Raw genomic sequence first — 19,959 nt, 5'->3', positions numbered from 1 at the left:
AAACACGATCCATGCCATGCGACACCCGGAGTGGGACGGATGGTTTGGTGGCGTCACGGTGACGGGGGTCTCGTTTTGGGGTTGTTTTTCATAAAATTGAACCACAAGGCGAATAATGGCGTTATTTGGTGTTTGAACGTTCGGCACCGCGCACAGCGTCCGGCTGCCCTTGTGTAGCAGATCGCGTTCGTCGCTTGATCCTGCGTTGAAGTCGTTTGTTCGTTCAGCTCGGTACGGCTTTCCATCGTAGCAAAACGGTGCAAGAAAGTGGTGAACGTTGGGGAAGCTTAGTGAGGTGGAGCTTTTTGTTGGTGATTGATGAGTTTCAACGATAAGGATCATTAGGTACACAACGGAAGCTGCCGCTCGGGTGCGGGTGATTTATGTTTGAACGAGTGAAATACGACATCGACATCGACGTGAACTGCCAGTGACATAACAGCCGAAACAGGTGCCAATGTTAAGCTGAGGTGAAACGTTTACGCCGTTATCGTAGCATAGCGACCGGAAACCATCTCAAATCCCAACCCCAGAAGATTCATAGTGAGTGGCACGGACGATCGTTATGGTGTGATGGGATTTCATTAATCATTGCAACAGGCTCGGCAAACGCTTCCGTGCAGTGTTCGTTAAGATCGATGGGTGATTGCTGTGGGGCATTGGAAGGAAGGGAGCTAAAAAGCCAAATAAGGTGTTGACTTGAGCGTGCCCCCGTTCAGCTTATCGGGTGAAAGGCAGATCGACGGTGGGAGTGATCGTGATCGTTTTCTCCTTTCGCAATAGTGCAAACCGATGCCATAGGATTCTCAGTCCTTCTCAGGTGGATTAGATCGGTCGATAGGGGCACAAGTAAATACAAACCAACCTCCTCTCGTTTCCATGGCAACTAAAGCTCCAGTTTAATGGCTTATTGTATTGGTGGTTTTCGTATTCAGGGGCTTTGTAGGCACGTAGTAGCGCCGCTTCTGCCTGAACGGGCAAAGTATTTAGAAAAGTGCTAGTGGGACGCAGTTACTTTCAACATCGATTACACCTCCAATGATCGTTCGCGCTGTGTGTATCCGTGCCCTAATCGTAAGCCCCTCGGTTCGAAACGTGCAAATTTGTGTTACGATGAAAGGAGATTGTACTTTGTAGAATCTCGTTTTCGATCGATCATCCGGAGATCGGGTCTATCCTCCGTCTACGGTGTATTCGCACGTGCAATTATGCAAGAACTGTTGGTAGCGAGAGAGCGGTGGAAAAAGGTGGTTTTGAAACAACTGGAAGGAAACAAAAAATGTACATCGACTTTTATGCCACTCTTCGCATTGTTTAATTCATGCCGCACGGTACGGAGCAAGAGATCATCCTCATGGGTGTTGTTAATTTTCTCAGTCATATCGCGCCTGGTGATCTATTGTTTCACGGTGCCCGTTTAGCGGGGTATCTGGATTGCACACGCGTACACAAAATCACGCTTCTCCCGACAACATCGCTTGTTCTCTCCTTCGTCTCGCCTCCGTCACTCGTTCTCTAAGGTCAGGTGGTCATAAATTTGGCTGTCTTTCTTGGCGGCCGGCATATCGCATCCATCTTTTGTCGAGCTGCTGGTGCGCGATGCGACTACTGGCATTTAGTGGTACGGTGCCGCTCTTTGGGGGCACGGTAGACGATTTCGGCGTTTGCGTTAATGTTTACGAAATTATGCTAATGTGTGCTCGCACTCACATGAGCCCGCAGATAAACGCAGATGGGGAAAGGAAAGCTCTCGCAAAGAAAATGCATACACACACGCACACAGAAACACACACACAGACGGTTATTATGTGCAACCCGGTGGCGCCCGAAACCTTTTGTTTCTCGTGCCGAAGAGCTGAAGAGACAGGTTCGTTAATGTACGACCGTTAGGATTGTTATCAAAACGCTTACGAGGGGAGGGCTGGAGAGGCATGAAGCAAATTTTACGGTTATGGAACACCGATGCAGTGAGGTTAGCAGGTGCATAGAGAAATAGGGGTTCGATTCCCGGAGGCTTCTGCTGGCCGTTGGCTGGTTGGCAGTAGATAAGAGTTTGCTTTTTAAATGAAGTCATCAGTTTGTTGTTATGTCAAGGTCTGCTGTTGCTGTCACTGTGGTAGCATAAACTTTCAAAATGAAAATCTTCTACCAAAGTTTAAAACTATCAACGGGGAAGCAAAGTAAATTCTTCAAACTGCCCTGGGACGTTCGCCTTTTTTGTCTGCTGCAATGAGACAATACGATGAAAAGAAGTGAAAAGAAAATGGTGAAAATAGTAACATACCAAAGGTTCGTTACAAATGCACAGGACCAGAAACGGAGAGTAGAAGCGTAGCGTACCGAAAGAATTGTGCAGTGGATTCATTCAATTTAAATTTTTATGATTGTTGCCCCCCCGTTTCTTAGACATTCCGCGAGCAGCCGCGCATTGCAGCTAGAATTTGTTGCATTGTGTGTTTTCCTTTCACTCCAGACTCTCCCTAGAGTGCACAGTGCACATTGCATTGTTTGATTCTGCACTTTTCCGTCCCTACTCATTGCTTTATCCTGTTGGTCAGAGTGTATAGTTTTTTTTGCTGCACTATTGTGTGTGCGCATCCTTGGAGGGTGCATGGCTGCGTTGCTAGCGTCGTTCAAAATGCTTCAGATTGGATTAGACGATGAGAGGAGTAAAAAATCTACTCAAAGCAAACGTTGAGCTCGTTCGCCTATCCTTCCGTTTTTATACCACTTGGCATGCATCGAACACTTGGACGATCGAAAGGAAGTTTAATTCGATTAGAAGCATTCGTCTGGATTTGCGGCAGGTTCAAGGGGCGCAGGACAAGCAGGAATGGATTGGTATTGATTTTCTGTTCCATTTAAAGCGGCCGCTTTCCCCATTGTCGACGAGTGGGACGATCTTGGGCAGGATGGTTATGCAATCGTAACCTGCGTCTGAATGAAGGGGAAAGGATTGGAAGCTGATGAATGCAATTATCTGATGAGTTTCTGGAGAATATTGTACACACTTTTGATGTGCCATTTTATGCAACAGCTTTCGGAACGGAAACTGAAACGTTTGAAGTGTATTAACTGCCCGTAGGCTGGCATGTAATGCGGCAATGTGTATATTGAAAGTAGCAAATCAATAATGTTGAAATAAGCAATGCTTTGGATCACTAACGACGATGTGAAACGCATTCCCTTAAAAGTTCTACGATTGCTGCAACATTCAGCTAAACAGTTCAGTGGAGTATAATTGTAAGCCACTTTAAAGGTACGACTTCCCGAACGGGAGAATCATTAGCTTAATACAAACGCCATTCCGTACAGCAACCAAGAATGGCACCGAAGTGGACGAACATTTCGTTTCCGCATCGCAAGCATCATAAAAATAGATGACAAGGGATTTGTAAACATTTTCCATCCAGTGTGTGCTGTAATCCGCCCAACCAAAAGGCAAAGTTAATTGGGAAAGGTTAAATTAACGCTTGGGCTCAGGTTGGAGCTGGCAGCGCCGGCAGAGAGCTTTCGCCGACGGGTTGCGTGGTAAAAGTTGTCAATTTGTCAATCTAAACGGGGTACGGCGCTCTCCCGCAACCCGCGAACCCGTACGTACCCGCGAAAGGTGACCGTTAAAGATTGTAATGAGTAATTAAATTTTAATTGATAATTTAATACTTCCAGTGCGCGGTTGTATGGTAGGACCTGGTCTGGTCTAGATGTTAGCCCGCACTAACACTTGTTTGTGGAGGGTTTGCGTTGGCGAGAGGCCACTCGATAATAAATTACCGGGAATGTGGGTAAGGCCCATTTTTTGGTAGAAATTGTTCGAAAATCGGCGCCGTTTGGTAAAATGAGTTACGAATCAATTTCAACATTCACATAAATAATTTATAGATAAAAATGTCCATGTCCTCGAATATTCAAGCAGTTGCCTGTGGAGATAACCATGGCCTAAATAATGACGACAGAGCTCTGGAGAGTATTGGTCTCATTACCCAATTTCTCTAGGTTGTCTCCAGCTAGCAACAAGTGTAACAATTCCTGGAAGCTTGTCCACCGCTTGTAAGCAAACTGGCCAAATGATAGTCCTTTTGAAGCGCTGAGGAATGCTCGTTTCAGAATAAATGAATAGCAACAAGAAGCAACCGTCAATAGACATACCAATTTTCCATACGACGCGGTGAAACGATCAAAGGTCAGAAAGAAGAGGAAAAACTCACTTTGTCCAACCGACCTAAAGCGGTTCATTAGGGGTGCTATGGCAATCTAACGCTTTTCCAGCAATTTGAATGCTGTTCATCTTGAAACGTGCAATCGTTGTGGTTGCTAGCCAACGGTGGAGCTTAAAATTGACCATAACTTTTGACCATTTCCCGCGACCTGTGGGTGCTTACGCACGACACGCTTTCGGGCGTCTGATTGCAGCACTGACCCTGAAATGATATTCCAATTCCGTAATGGATGTTGTGTCTGCGTGAGGTTTGAGAAATTGTTGTACCTAATAGACGATAAACGATGCATTGCTAATGCTGGTAAAGAGAGCAAGGGCAATTGTTGTCATGGGTATGCCGCTAAGAAATCAATACCATACCATGATTACAGTTCGGTTGTACCCAAAAATTGTCGGACAACAGGTTGGGGAAGAATTTCAACGCATATTGCACACACTGAGGCACGCTGAAGAGGATTCCCGCACGACCAAACCTGAATGTTTTCGAGGTTTTGCCTCTAGCCACGGTTTCTGCGTGTGTGTGTGTGTGACCACAGACGGTAGCGGTTCGCGACACCGGCAGAACCAATCCGGAAAGATCATCCGGCAGGACATGGTCCCACGGCGAACGGTGTGTGTGTGTGTGTGGTTCTGTCCGATACGTGTCATTTCGAACGGAAAGGATCGCGCCCGGACACACGTTTGTCACACCGTGTAATGTTGCGGTTTGTATGTATGACAGTGAGAGAAAGAGAAAGAGTGTGTGTGTGTGAGAGAGAGCGAGAGAGAGAGAGAGAGAGCAAGAGAGAAACCACTTATCTCGTGCACTCGTTTTCCTTCAGCTAGCAATTAAGCATGGACATTTGATTGCGTGTGCATAGCTTGATGTGATTTGCACGTGGCGCAGAACGAACCAACACACGATGGTAGCCTATCGAGTAAGAATCGATTGGCCCACCCAGCATGCTGGCACGGATGGATGGCAGGGGTTTTTTTTATAAGGCTTCTCGTTCGGAAAAGTTTTGCACCGCAACCCTGGGGCCAGTACACGAGTGCATGGTGCAAACTGTTGCAATGCAGAGACACGTTTACCGGTGTGAGTACAGCATTTTTTTTCCCTCTGTGTCAACCTTTTCCGGACTGATGTGTGATGGAACACCGTGTGGGATGATTGGAAGGATATTTTCTGAATTGCAGTTTTACGCGCCAGAGGGAGTATCAACGACCACTGAAATGCTCAATAAAGGTCAAAAGGTTATCGATCGAAAAAGGGATTAGTTAGTGAAAATGGGAAAGTACTGTGGGTGTGTCGTAAATATCAATCTATCGGTGTGTGTTTTTTCTCTCTCTCGAATTGTCTAAAGTGTGTTTCTAATATACCAATGTCCATGATTCTGGAAAATGCTTATTAAACCATTCCCATGGCATGGAAATTGATGGGTGGTTAACCCATCGATTAAGTTTCTCCCAGAACATGGGGAAAAAAGTCACACGTACACACACACACACACACACACACACACACACACACACACACACACACGTACACGTTTGCGGTGTACCAAATGGATGGGATTTAGCACGAAATTGACAGACGGAGGCGCCCAGAATGCTCAATCATCGCTCGGCAAACAGGCCGCCGCACATCAACGAGCTGGATTGCGGTTGGAAAGGATTTATGAGCGCGAGCAGCGGGTTGTGGGCCGCTGGATGTGTGTCGCTCATGACGTATGCGGACCTTTCCGGGCGACGGTGGCTTACGATTGTAGGGAGGGAGGGGGGGGGAGGGGTTGTAGCGCCCGCTGGCTGTAAATAATTTAGCCGCTACAGTGTACGATTTGGCGACGAACGCGACCGCGACTTATTATCGGCTTTTGTAGTTTAGCCGGGGCTGAGGGGGAGTGCTTCAATGAGTGCGAGAGAGGATATTGTGAACACATGCACTGTAAAGCCTACCATGTGGCACTAGTAATTTACAGTTCATAAAGTGCGCCGTTTCGGAGGTGGAGAGGGGAGGGGGGCAGTGGCAGCGAAGCTAGGGGAGCCCACCAACACAGAATCGTTCATCATCGCCCCATCGTTCCATGTGGCAAAAAGGAATCTATCCGAGCGCTTGGGAAAGTTCACTTCGCCCAAGCACACACACACACACACTAACGTATTCACTTCCTCCCGGACACAAACACTGTTCCACCCGTTATCTACCAGTTCGAAGAGTCGATGATTGTAACTGTGCGGCGTAACACGAATTTCATAAATTCAATTTTAATCCGCCACGGCTAAGCCGGTGGAAATTTATGGGTGTGATTTCGCCCGCGCACCGCAAGTGAGCGCGTGCGGCGGGCGTTTCGTTTGTTTTTCGCGTGCTGTCCCGTGCACCGGCCAGAACGGGTACACACACCGTTGGGGTTGCGGCATCGGCTGGCACGGGGGACCGCAAAAACCACGAAGGCACTTTTGCAAACCTCCCCGATCGCCAACAGTTTTCCGTCCGTTTTGGGGAGGAAACTGATGTCTCACCGTTATCGCTTGGCAAATGGGGGAGTTTGGGATTGATAAGTTCGTGGAAGGAAGCCAAACGGAATGGTCTGTGACAGTCGTGTGTGTGTAGACGATAACAGTTCTACGTACCCAGCAAGGTTGGCAAGTGCTGAAAGCAGATCTTCATTTAAATTCTGGAACTTTTCACTTCCAATTTGGACAGGGACAACACGTAACCACGCAAGGAAGGTTGTGGGGCGGGTCAAGTCACAAACCTCACGCCCAACTCTGGGGTGGTCTCCGTCGTGGGGGCATTATAATCTCATTTCCAAATGGGAGATGGAAATTTATTAGCAGCTAACTACCATTTCGTGACGTGTGCGCGCTGATAAATGGCTCGCGAGCGATTTCGGCGAAACAACGTGCGTGCCCGCGCGCGTGTGTGTTTGTGTGTGTAGCGCAGCCGCCTCGAAGATGATCGGAAAAATGCGGCGAACGGTCGCGCGCGGAAGAAGATGATGGGCCCCCGTCGAGGCAAAGAGATGATGTTGCAATAGATGAAACTCCCGTTCGCCCGCATTGGTGCCATTCATCATTCTGTCAAATTGAAAAAACCGTGTCGGCGGTGTACGCGCCATCGTGCTCTCGGGCAAGGCGCAAGGCTTGTTCGACGGCTGCCATTACCATGCTCCGGCTCATCTCCCGCTTGTTCGCATTGCTGCCTCATTGACGGATTCGTTTTTCATTAGTCGTTTTATTTTACCGCTGGGACGGTGTGAGGGAGGGGGGAGAGGGGTGGAGGCGAGGGAAATGGATGTTTGAATCCGCCAACCTGCGGAGTTTTCAATTACAGTGTTAGCGTGCAACATTACGCGTGTGTACGGGTGCACGGTCGACGGGCGTATTGGTTGGCTTCGGAAAAGGGCCTTACCAAAACAACAACCCAAATGCAATCAGATAGCGTCGGTGCTCTATTAATGAAAATATGACAAAACGCTCGCGAGCTACCGTGGAATGGCTTTACATCATGTTGCTGCCCGTGGGTTGGATGTTGGTGCTGGAAACCCATGCATTTGCACACGCCGTTGTGCGTTGGGAAATATGAAGCCACTTCCCCCCACTTTAATGATCGCAAACGATGTCTTTAATTTGAGCAACAGCAGCCACTTTACGTACACGGTGGCATTGAAGCTTTTAATGTGATTTACCCCCAAGCCGTAAGCGCAGCACTCGAGGTGGCTAATTCGGGCCGTGCGCACGGTGAGATGGAGAGGCTTTTGCGTCGGAACCGAGTGAACCGAGTGAAGAAACGTTCGCATCTGAAGAGGCCCGGGAAAGTAATGTGCCCCATTGGGCGTTTAGTTTCGCTAAGCAATGGGAGGGAAACCGTTACGACAAATCGGGGAACTAGTTGAAGTGATGTCATCGATTAATCGAATGTGTCTCCCTAATGCGTTCCCTTGGCTGTGCCCGCCCATCCACCTCGGCGGAAGAGACACTTGTCGATGGATATCAATCGGCTTCAATTTATGTGGCCAATGGGGGGTTTTTACTGTCCAGCGGTTCAGACGACTTAGAGCTTTTTGCGGGCATTTACTAGAGGAGGAAAAACTCTTGCAAAGTGTGGTTTTACCGTTCGGGGGAGCTGATGTGTACGGACGAGCTCTTGCAAAAACCGAAGCAAAAAAAAAGGAACGAACCTGGACATAGCATCCAACGTCCGGTGCTGGAAGAGATAGAGCTCTAGGTTGGTCCATAAAAGTTTATCGACCGCCCGAAAATTCGTAACAAATGAGCAATCGATGTCGATATCTCTACTGGACGTGTGTGTGTGTGTGTGTGGGTGAATGCGTTTGCTCCGCATGTAGATTTTGCACCTACCCAAGGAAGGACTGTTGTGCTCGCAGGTTCGGCGGAAGGACTGATTGTGGTAGGACGGTCTAATATTGGACAGTCTGCATAGCCGTGGCGGGAAGGAGGAGGAGCAGGAATTGGAAGGAATTGGAGGTGCGAACGGAAACGACCAGAGAACGATTAATGATCCGTATCGATGATAAACATGATGTGAAAACAGATGAGCTTTTGAGTGGAACCAGAGGCGGCCGGTGGCCTATTGGAACGTTGATTTTTGTGCTCCTCTGGGGACAGTGTTGGGTACTGGGATTCGTTCTATTTTTCTTTCCTACTAAAGTGGATGGCAAGCGGATGGCTGTGTGTGAGAAAGATTTTTTGGAGAGTTATTGAGTTTACATGAATATATTTAAACATCTCTACCTCATAAAGGTGTTGAAAAACGCCAAGAAATTGGAAAACTACCTAACGTCGTAGTACCTGACAATTATGAAATAAATATTAAATGCTTAAAATGATGAACCAAGTATACTATAATAGAAAGCTTAACCACCATCTTCTACCACGCCGATGAAGCCGATATGTTTTCGCAATATAATTAGTGATTGAACCACAAACTCATCACGTTCTAGCAGCAACAGGAGAGTTTCTGGAATTAATACGAATCATGCCATCATCGCTTCACGCCACTCGATCGCCAGTATCGGGTTTACTTGCAACTTGACCGTAGTACACCGGTGCAGCAGCGGATGAGCGTTAGCTAGGGTTACGGTTATGCAAACATGCAACGAATTGATTATCGGGCCGCGTGTCCGAGCCTGCATTAGCGCATTTTGCGAAAGGTATGCCGACGACGGCGATACGAATGGACATCTCTTGAAGTGTGTTTGACGCAGCGCCGCGGCGCTTCGATTGTATCATGAATCCGGTCGAATCGTCCCGAGATGCTTGCTGCCGCAGGACTGGTGCGAAACTTTGTTGATGAGATTGTGCACTTGAGCTTGTTTGATCAATAAGTGTACGGGGTCGGGGAATGTGAGAGTACGGGTCGGTATACCGTGCTGCGTCACATCTGAAACAGTGCATTGAATAGGTTAATATGCATCTTTGAACCTATGCCCGATGTGTTTGATCCCGGTGAACGATGACTTTGGTTATTATAATTGAGCTATCCTTTCGTTAAGATGGTTTCGTAAAATGAGTTACATCCAATAACAATGCTAAGGAAGCAGTTGAAATTTGATAAATATCGAATGTAATACAGGGGAAAAAGATAAATGAAGTGATCTACTATTTACTTCTGTGGTCAGATAAACACACCAAGTCGTTGAAACGTTCCCAACCGTAATAAGTTAATGCGGGTGCGTAGTTATACAGCCACGTCCCGTAGCTGTTCTGAGGTTTCCATCGTTCGTTAGCGACTGTCCGAATCGCAGCAGAAAAATTAACTACCTAGTGAAAGCGTTCCGTGGCGAAGAGCGCAAAAGTGATAGTGATTCATAGTCCCCATGATGGACTTAACGAAAGATCTGGCGCCGTAATCGTCCCAGGCCAGGCAGAAGAAGATAATCATCGGAGGAAAATTATATCTCTATAAATATTTTTCCCATCGGTGGCACTAAAACGGCTCTGCCGGGGGCAGAGGTACGCAACAACGGGGAACTCTTGCTTCTGCTCACTTTCGCTTGCCCACATTTTTTCCCCCCGGCAGCCGGCACTGGCCCCTTACTGGCTGGTGTGTAAGTGCTCGTTCCGGGGGAAATTTATTGGCGCTATCATGCTGAAATCAGGTACTGCCACTTCTGCGCGCCGTGTTCTGATCCAGCCAGATTCTGCTTCTTTCCTAACGATCTGCCAGCCACACACATTGGCCCTGGTGGCAGGTGAAGCTGGTCTGCTTGAGCTGGGGAGGAGCATTTTTTAAATAAATAAAAGCAAAACTGTTTTAAACTCCAATAACACTTAACGACTAAACCAGAGTTCTGGTGAAACATAACCGGCAAAGCCGGTAGCGAAGTGATACAGTTTCTCCGGACACCGGGACTATCCTTGTGTGTGATGACCGTGTGCACACGGTTCCTGAGAACCGTGGATGGAAAGAGAAGATAGTTGTAAGAAGCGGCAAACTATGAGCACACCATACACACATGCCGCACCCACTAGAGTGATGTGTAGCAAAGGCAGATCGCTTTCGCGGTCGAAGAAGGACGCTTTCCTCGGCCCACTCTAGGCGGATCCAAACCCCGGAGGAGGAAAATGGGATCGTGGTTTGACTTTGGTCGTGTTTTTGCCACTCTACGCTCTGGGCCCTGTAGGTGCCCAGAGCCGTGCATTTCATCACAAGCTCACTTCTTTCTCGAAATGGACCCCGGCACCCGGCACTACAAGACGGTGGAGCACATTGTAAAGAAATACGGTATGGTTTGGAAATAACGTTCTGCTCATGAATATTAATTCCGATATTGTTGTTGCTGCTGCCACCGTGGTGTTTTCTCATCCAAGTGTACGTCAGTTTTAGTCGGGCGATCGCCATCGCCGCAGCGTTTGTAACGTTTCAGCTGCCGGCGCCGGCGCGCTGTTGGCTGAAGTTAATTTTTATTGTTTTAAAATTATCAATTATCGTAAATTTGGGCACTTTCGTTGGGTTTGTGGAAGGGGGGGGGGGGGGGCGAAAGAAAGATGATATCGAAGGTTTACTGTTTGGTTTGGCAGGCAGCGAGCACTGCGTGATGGGGCTTGGGCCCATGAAGTGGAATGAAATTAATTTAGCCAAACAGAGATCTGCTGGGGGTGTGAATTAATTGTTTATTGCGGGGTCATAGACTGTGGATAAGCGCTGCCGAGCAATCGTGCCGTCCCATTATCGAGCCGGGGCAATAATAAATATATAGGCATCAGGAACAGTGGTTCCTGAAACTGTCTGTCTGTCGGGAGGTAACGTTTCAAGAAAAAGTCCATAAAATTAGCAAATTATGAATGTAACGTTTCCGTGCTGTGAAGAATTTTCCCAAAAAGGAAGATATCATCTCACGGTAACTACTGTGCAGTGTGCCCCATTTTCTAATGCACCCGAAAAGTGAAGCAAACAGGGACTCTTTAGGGCCACTCCTCGTGCACAAGGAATTCACGAGTGGGAACTAATGAAGACTAATGATGGCCGGTATTTTTGTAGCACGCAGTAGCAGCAGCAGCAGCAGCACCACCGGGTAGCAAACACCACACTACTGAAAGTCCGCTCGGAACGAATAGCGCCTCCTTAGAGCACTCGCACTGCTCCCCAACAGCACTAAGAGCACTTCACTCCATATGGCCCTATCCGCTGCAAATTGTTTCACGTCGTGTCCAGAAGGACTGCCCCCTGCACGCCTTCGCTGCATCGGGCCACCGGGCCGAGTCTGTCTGGAAAGAACTCGGTGCGTCCGTCCAGGGTGCTCGCTGCGAGTCGGTGCTCCTACGGGTGGACACAATGTGGCTAATGAATAATTGACCGTGGTTTCTACACGACGAGGACGAGGACGATGATGTCGATCCGTGCACCGACCCGGGTGCTGTGGGAGTTGTCGAAAAAGATTCGACAGTCGCTGTGTGGATGCTGAGGAGGCACAGAGACACTGGGATAGGGACTGGAATTTTGTCGTCGTCGTCGTCTTTTCGTCCAATGCCCCAAACCGCGTACGAGTTCATCAAAATCCAGCAACAGCATCAGCTGCGATTGCAGAATAGTTTCATCCCTGCCTGATGACGGTCGGGCATCCGGGACGATGTGGTTTTGTGGTATTTTTGCAAACATTCGGTGACGTTTCTATTTTTGGGCAACAGCAGTATCACCCGACCCCTTTTTGGGCAGGGACACTTTCGTCGGCAGTTTTTGCTGAGTGCAGAGCTAATTGATCGACACAAAGTCCATTCGTAGGTGGGTAGGTGGGTTCCATTGGCACTTGTTAGTACTTTGAGGGGTTTGTTACTGGGGCAGTATTGTCGAAGAAATTGAACAGAGTTGCCTTGCTGTGGCAGAGCAAGATGAGCTGTAAAAAGTAAACCTCTTAAGCCTGGTCCTCAATATTCTTCGTTCTTCCATTAGAAATCGAATACGGAAACACTCTTTCAAAGATTGCCTAGAGCACTTTCAACAATCAAACTTATAAAACGAGCGCCACTTATGGTACACAACAAAGCCGGCCAGGAAAAGTTTCCGAAAAAAAAATCCCATCTATTATTAATCGAATGTCTGATGTGATGTCTTCTGTGCTGTCAGCTTCCTGCAGATGAAGTGTAAAGTTCTCATTGAACTCCAACACCTCAAACACTCGACAGCTCGACGTGTTTATTTACTTGCATCTGAAGACTACCACGGCTCCCACAGCCATTGCAACTCGGGTGCATGATCGCGGTGGCAAAAGCTGGTTGGGACTTAGCTCTAGACAATGCTTCAAATCCTCGACAAACACTCGCCACAGCTGGGGGACGGCGAGAGCCGTCTGGGTGCTGTATGGCTCTTCCTCCCCGCCGCAGACGCTTTGGGTGTGGCTGTGCAGTAATTTTTCGCACCCTTTCTTCCATTCTTTGGCGCTATATTTGCTGGACAAAAGTGTCGCGCTGTGATGAGGGTTCAAGTTTCTGGTTTCGTTCTAACGTCAAAACAAAACCGAACCACCGCAGCACCATTTTTGGTGGAAAAGGGTGATGCCAAGACCAAAGCGACCGAATGAAACCGTGAGATCTTACAGGTGTCTCAACCGGTAAAAGGGCTGGGTGGAAGATGTTACCATCGGAATACGGAATCACATTTTCACTCCATCCCCGTGTCGGTGGTGAAGCTTTCGAGGAAATATAAAAGTAGAAAGCTTTCGTTGAGCTAGAACCTTCTGCTGAAAGGCGGAGCTGGGGGTGGTAGTTGTGCATTGTGGAATCGCCAAATGGGTATTCATACGATATGGCATTTGTTTCTATTTTGTATGACTTCAATTATTACTTTCTATTCCTTTGTCATTTTTCATCATTCCCGTTGTGGGCTTGGGGGCTCTTCTCTGGGGGGTTTTCTACTTCTCTTCACTTCTCGCAGGGTCGGTTGCTCTGACGCTCCGGATGCTTTATTCGCCCTGGTTACCACTATTTACCATCGTAGATTTAACACCGGATTCTTTGGTGTTAGTGTTTTACAACGATGTTCTCCCCTTTCTCCCCTTTGGCCGTTGCTTGAGGAGCCGGCCCGATTGGCTCTGCGGGGGGGGAGAAACAGGGCGTCCGGTGCGGTCACTGTAACCCATCCATCCTGCGCTGGGGACCCGTGAGCTCCTTCAGCCTGGCGACAGGTCAGGACGGGACTCGGTTACCTTTGAAAAAAGATACCTGCTTCGGGTGACACGGTTGCTGTAACACAATGGCACTTGGGTTTCCTTTTTATCCCTTTAATTTTCTTCCATGTTGTTGTTTCATTATTATTTAGCTTTTCCTCCACGGGACCGGTGCCAGTGAATCATGATCCACCCACCGTTGGTTCATCTTGGCTGTCCCCGTGCCCCGCGTCCCCTGCCCAGTGTGCTGTTGCCTTCGGCAAGTACCATTCAGCCATTCAGTCAACAATCTGCTATCGCTAGGAAAAGGTTTTTGTTGCCACTTTTCACTAGCCTCACCAGGGTGAGGTGTACACTGGCGTTGGATTCGGTTTGCTTGCAACCGAGTGTCCTTTCATCTCCCTTCCCCCTTACTCTGCAGATCGAACCGGGCTCTCCCTTGGGCGGGAGAACCTGAAACTGTCGAGGATGTTTATGTGGGTGGTTTGTTTTGTCCGCAGCGTCCCACCGACCAGGCGCAAGGAGGATGGGAGAGAAAACAAAGCTCCTGCTCATGGCCAGCCCCGGGAAAGGTGACCGAGCGGAAACGGAAGTGTGGCGTTTGGTTGTGAAGAATCATCACCAACAACACAGCGTAACAATAACAAAAGACAACAAAAGTAACCCACTACGTAGAGCCCTGTAGAGCTACGGGTAAATGTGCGGCGAGTGAAAAGAAAACAAAGACATCTTTATTTATTCGACTTCCTTCGGGGGACAGACGGCCGTTTCTTGCCGGTTTGGTGCAGGGTAAGGGCGAACCCGTAGATCCGAAGGTCCGAAACGGGCAAGCTTTTCTTGCGACAGAGAAAGGATTCTTTTCGCACGTTCGAAGAAAAAGGGAAAAAATAAAGTCCCTCGTCGCTAGAGCGGTAGCTTGTGGAAGGAAGGGCTTGATTTACATTTGTCAGCGTGCTTTCGTTTGTGCTTTGTTTAAATTAAAATTTATCCGAGAGGAAATTGGAAAAGTGATGCAGAAAGACAGCGTGTCCAGCGGTCCCGGCTAGAGAAGATTGGGTTGCCTGTAATTGACCGTGACGTTAGGGGCGTGAAGTGAGGCGTAGACACACCACCGGCGGTGCAAGATGTAGCAAGGTAGTTGATGTACATTGGTGAATAAGGCGATCATTTCTAAGAATGAACGCGATATCAATTGCCAATGAAATGATTGGAATGTTTTGCGATGTTAACTGCAGTTTTGCATCTGTTGCTCGAGGCGGTTGATGGTTGATTGATGCTTTAGAATGATTCAGTGTAGCTTACAGACAAGAGCAGAAAGTGACGTGCTAGCTTCAAATGATTGGAGTGGACTTAATTGAAGTGAATATTCCCACTCACTGCAAATACTGCTTCGGAAGTATTCATGCTGCTTGTGGTTAAGTACAACAGTTCACTCATAACGGTTCACCACGAGCGAATGTTTTTCAATCAATGAAATTTCAATTGAAACACATTCAATGCCGGAGCGTACATTCCGTGCATGATCATAAGGCTTGACCAGCCCATGCACTCCGTTTCCATTTCCGAGGCTAGATGAGCGAGTACGTACGAGATATCAATTGCATTTACCATGCACGAAACTCTTTGGAGGTTTTCCGTGATACTTTTCCTGGTACCTGACCGGATTGCAATCGATACGGTCCGACACTGGTTTATTGTTTGTGCGTAGCCGCATGGACACGTAACCGAAACGCCGGCCATACTCTGTGCCATCGGTGCAGGCGATGATGATCTCCTCGGGGGATTTCGTCCGAAGCATACCGGTGTGCTCTGTGTACTCGCCGAGCATTGCTGAAAGTTCATCAGAAATATCTCCGAAGCAGTTCCCGGATTGTGGTGCCGGCGGGAGCTGATTGAGACGAAACACGATACGTACACTGAGGGAGTCTGGTCGGGTTGTTCCTGGATGTGGAACCACTAGCAGAGTGCGAAACTGCCGAAAGCTTCTCCGGCCCATTGTATCTGCTATCTATAATCGGATAAACATATGATAAAGTGAGAACAATAAATCAATGCGGATGATATTTTCCGTCGTAGGATGGAGTTTCGGTTCGGCAAAGATGCTGCAAACCTCGGGTGAACCATGAATAAGTTTCGGCCTCATTATAACAAATGTCGACCGAGCGACAACAGCTGCCCGTAGCAACAGCAGCACAGGGTGTGTGTGAGTGTATTTTGGGCGCTTGTGGTCAAACAAGTTCTGTACGAAACAAAACTTTTGTCCACTTCGAACACGTGCGTTATGCATTGAATTTCAATTTTCCTAACCGAGCGAAAGTCGACACACAACTGCTCCGAAGTGTTGTACGGGAGCAGTAGGGGTAGCCGTGGCTCAGTGCCGTTCTGGCGTGGTTTGAGCTCCGGACGAGCAATGGGTGGATAAATTATATCTTCCTCTGGTTCTCACATCGTTCCCACAGCCGAGGGGGATGGGTGGTAGCGGGACTGAAGAGCTTAAGGAAGATCATTTGCGGGTAACACATCGGCATCTGTTGTGGGTGCAGTCCGTGCAGTGAAAACAAAAGAAGGCCAAAATCCTGATTTTCATTCGGTTTAATTACGTTTACGAGCTCAGGGTATGGTTTTTGGTTGGATTGTGGCAATAGGATACACTGCACACTGTACCACTGCGTGACTGTTTTGGGGGGGGCTATGAAAAGTCACCGATGGCAAACCCGGCATCGAGCAACTATGTCCGTTCTGCTGCATGTGTTTGGGCTGTTGGGTGTTAGGCCGATGGAGCATGAGAGTTCTTTTTATTCAATTGACTTTTGAGAGACGCTCGATGCATATGTAGCTTGCTGATAGGATGCTGCTATATCAATGTACCGGGGTTTTGCGTCCATTCTACGAATGATTCATTTAATCTAATAGTATGTGGGTTGTTGCTTTGTGATTTTCCAGAACCACCCCCGATACACAGCCGACAGGCTACTGCATGGCAGGATGAAGGTTTCACTGTACATAATATTAATCTCGATCTTGCTCAGCAAGCATTACGCGTTATCGCACATAATCAGGGTGAGTGTGTAGCATCATGGCCAGGCCACCTTCCGAGTACGGTACTGATGAAACGCTATTTTCTCTCCCACTTTCCCCTCTCTCAACCCTCTCGGCAGAAACGGCAACTCTTTCGCGAGCAAGTGCTGCCGCATGCCGGAGGCAAAATACCGGACTCGGCCTTTTTAACCGATCGTTTGGCGCTGAACCGGCTGCAGAAGGATGGCATTGCCGTGCCGGACGGTGTGCTGCTCGAGCAGCGCCAGTACCAGGTGTACCCGCACCAGCACCGTACCGTACGGCCAACGTTCCGCGTCGTGCAGACGCCGGACAATCGGTACATCTCGCCGGAGGGCGAGTACAGCCACAATGCGCTGGCGACGGTCGATACGACGTACTTGATACCGCACGCCGGTGACAAATTGCTGCTGCATGATCATCCCCATCATCGGCCGCCCCATTACGCCATCCCGAAGGCACCGATCCTCAAGGAACTTCGGCTGCCGAACTATGCCGTGTTTAATTTCGACTACAAAAAGAAGAAACCGCACGTGGGAGGAGCAGTGGTCCAGCTGGGGAAGGTCCCGCTGGGCTCGTACGAACACTATCGCCCACCGAAGCCATTGGACGGTGGATGGGCCCAGAGATTACCTCAAGATTTTGTGAGCTACCATGCAGGTAAGGTTGAAGCAGGCTGTAGTGCGGCGATGCATACCTTTAGGCGTTTTACTGAGGGGCATTTCGTTACGATTCGTTGCAGCTGTCGGTAATGGTCACAATTATCCATCAACCCATCACGTACCTTCGTCGTCGTCGACGTCGTCGTCGTTGCCGTACGGAAGCGACATTGGCGGCAGCTGGAACAGTGGCTGGGCTCCGTCCACGGGCAGTTCATCGAGCGAGTCTCTTTCGCCTGTAAGTTGGCAAAAGCGCAGCGCCAACGAAATCAGTGCCTGGTTCGCTGGTCGCCGTGTGCCTAATCGTTTCCCGCGAAATACTCACGAATCGTATCATTCAATTATTCTGTCAACGTTCCATCTCCACAGCAACCGCTCGGCAGTTTCGAGGACTATTATAGTCAGTTGAGCGATAAGCACCGCTTCTACCGAAACGTGGGCGAGCGAACGCCGGCGGCGGGACCAAAGCCCGCCAGCGTACTGTGCCGAGATCGCCAGCGTGGCCATCCGCAATGCCATCAAGCTTAAAATTGACTTCCTGTGACGGGGCCGGAAGTGTATCGCGGGCGAAAGTTGATACCATTCAGTCACCCATTTCACCGTACATTAGGCATAAGGATGTCAGGCGCGCGATAGACCATCTAAAGGACCTTTCGCGAGCGCGAGAACCTGTACCTGCTATGGCTGATGGTGAGATTAATAGAGTGATTGACGGGATCAAACGCCAAAACGTGGACGCGTCGACTCTGGCGGTGTTGGACCTGCTCGCAGGGAACAATGCTGGGCAATAGGAGATCACACACACATAGACAAAAAGAACGTTTACTTTTCCGCTCTAGAGATTGTGATTAGATAAGTGACCATAAAGAAAATAAAAAGAGAGAATGTTCAAGTACAAAAAAAAACGGAACGAGCGGTATCGAGAAATGAGTGAAATAATAAAGCACTGAATGAAGATAAGCATCAGGCTGCCGTGGTGGTGGGGTATGGGGCACAGATGGGGTGTAGTGCACGGTGGAAGCTGCCAGCAAATGATACCCGACGTCCTTGACACTTGAAGCCATGAGCTGGCCGTGAAAGTTGAGACGAAAAACGCTCACCATCTTCATCGTCACGTCCACCACCGCCTTTGATGATGACTGGTGCTGCTCGTCTAGGGTTCATTTCCATACCAGAGTATACCACTTGCCCCCTCACTTCGAGCACGTGACGCAGCGCGTCCGTTGATAGAACGATGAGTATCACATTCCTGCTAAAGCTTTAATCATTCTGAGCTGGTTCGGGTGGATGGGGGTGGGGGTGGGTTTTCCCTCTCTTTCATTCCCTGGAACAGGAGTGAAAATAAGTGCGAAAAGAATTGACAAACTGCTCCATCACCCGTGACGTAAATTGGGCAGCGAGAAGAATGAAAACGCAAAAGACGTCGAAGCAAAACAACACCAAGCAGTGCGTGTCAGACAAACTGGGCCACCACCCTCCGGAGTGGACCGAAGTTGCCGCCATAATGATATGCAAAATATTGCAATAAATTGAATGTGGGATTCCTTCATTTCGTGCCTGCGTGGTGTGCTACCGGGATGGGTGCAAAAAAGTGGAAACTGAAGGCCAATGCGCTTTGGTAGGGACGATAAGTTTAATGGAGACGCATGGTCGTCCTATCGCGATGGTAGGGATGAGTGCGGCTTTATCTAAGGGTGTAAATCTTGTTCCATTTTCTCGCCATTACATCTCACCAGGACATTGAAGAGGGAAGGGGAAAGGGAGATGGATGTGTGAGTGTGTAGATAAGCGCGGAAGGATGAAACACCCTGGGCATGGGCGTTAAGAATGGTGTCTCGATGGTGGTGCCATTGTACAAACATATGAATAATGAAGAACCAATAAACCCTTCACCTGGCGCCTGCTGTCTAAACTATTCTCCCGGCTTTTGCAAACAGACAGCCTACAGCTGATAAGCGTACCTCCCAGTATCCTTCCCACTGGCCGCCACTTTCCGCTCGCCAGGGAGGGCTTTTGTGCACGTTACTGTCAATTTGTTGTTGAGCTTTGCATTTATTATTGATTTGTTCGAGCGTGCGATGTGTCTGCCTGGGCCGGGCCAGGCCTGCCGTCGGTGGCAGTGTCAGTGGTAGATAATGAAATCAATTTAGTTTTGCGTTAAATATTCATAGACGTCAAATTGAAATTAACGACTATGGGCCGGATAAAAGGCGAGCGCCGGTGTTGCGCTGGTGCTTCAGCAAACGCACTCTGGAAACGGTCCAGGCCGCTGGCTTTCTTTTGCACAATGAGTTTGCTCAAACACTCACAAACAAACACAGGCACGCGTGGTGCTTTTACACAGCTTGAACGTACCAAGCCGTACCTGCGGGCAGTAGATCCTGCTGAACGGTGAATGGAAAAGTTTTTTCCCCCTTGG

General features: G+C 48.7%; 1 protein-coding gene across 1 annotated transcript; it reads left to right on the top strand.

Moving 5' to 3' along the window:
* Window positions 1–338: 338 nt before the first annotated feature.
* LOC3290438 (uncharacterized) lies at window positions 339–18,501 on the top strand. Its single transcript, XM_551639.4, has 5 exons — window positions 339–543; window positions 16,768–16,884; window positions 16,983–17,541; window positions 17,624–17,778; window positions 17,910–18,501. The coding sequence occupies exons 2-5, from the start codon at window positions 16,810–16,812 to the stop codon at window positions 18,066–18,068; spliced, it is 948 nt and encodes a 315-aa protein (XP_551639.4). The 5' UTR covers window positions 339–543; window positions 16,768–16,809; the 3' UTR covers window positions 18,069–18,501.
* Window positions 18,502–19,959: the final 1,458 nt, after the last annotated feature.

This window comes from Anopheles gambiae, chromosome 2, assembly GCF_943734735.2.
Source record: "Anopheles gambiae chromosome 2, idAnoGambNW_F1_1, whole genome shotgun sequence".
NCBI lineage: Eukaryota > Metazoa > Arthropoda > Insecta > Diptera > Culicidae > Anopheles > Anopheles gambiae.
Note: the sequence above shows the minus strand (reverse complement) of the source record. Positions and strands in the feature narration are given on the sequence as shown.

Bases quoted from the DNA above. Each gene is read 5' to 3' on its own strand.
- LOC3290438 (XM_551639.4), top strand. From the start codon at position 16,810: ATGAAGGTTTCACTGTACATAATATTAATCTCGATCTTGCTCAGCAAG. The intron at 17,542-17,623 runs GTAAGGTTGAAG...GATTCGTTGCAG, and splicing joins TTTTGTGAGCTACCATGCAG to CTGTCGGTAATGGTCACAAT. The intron at 17,779-17,909 runs GTAAGTTGGCAA...CCATCTCCACAG, and splicing joins CGAGCGAGTCTCTTTCGCCT to CAACCGCTCGGCAGTTTCGA.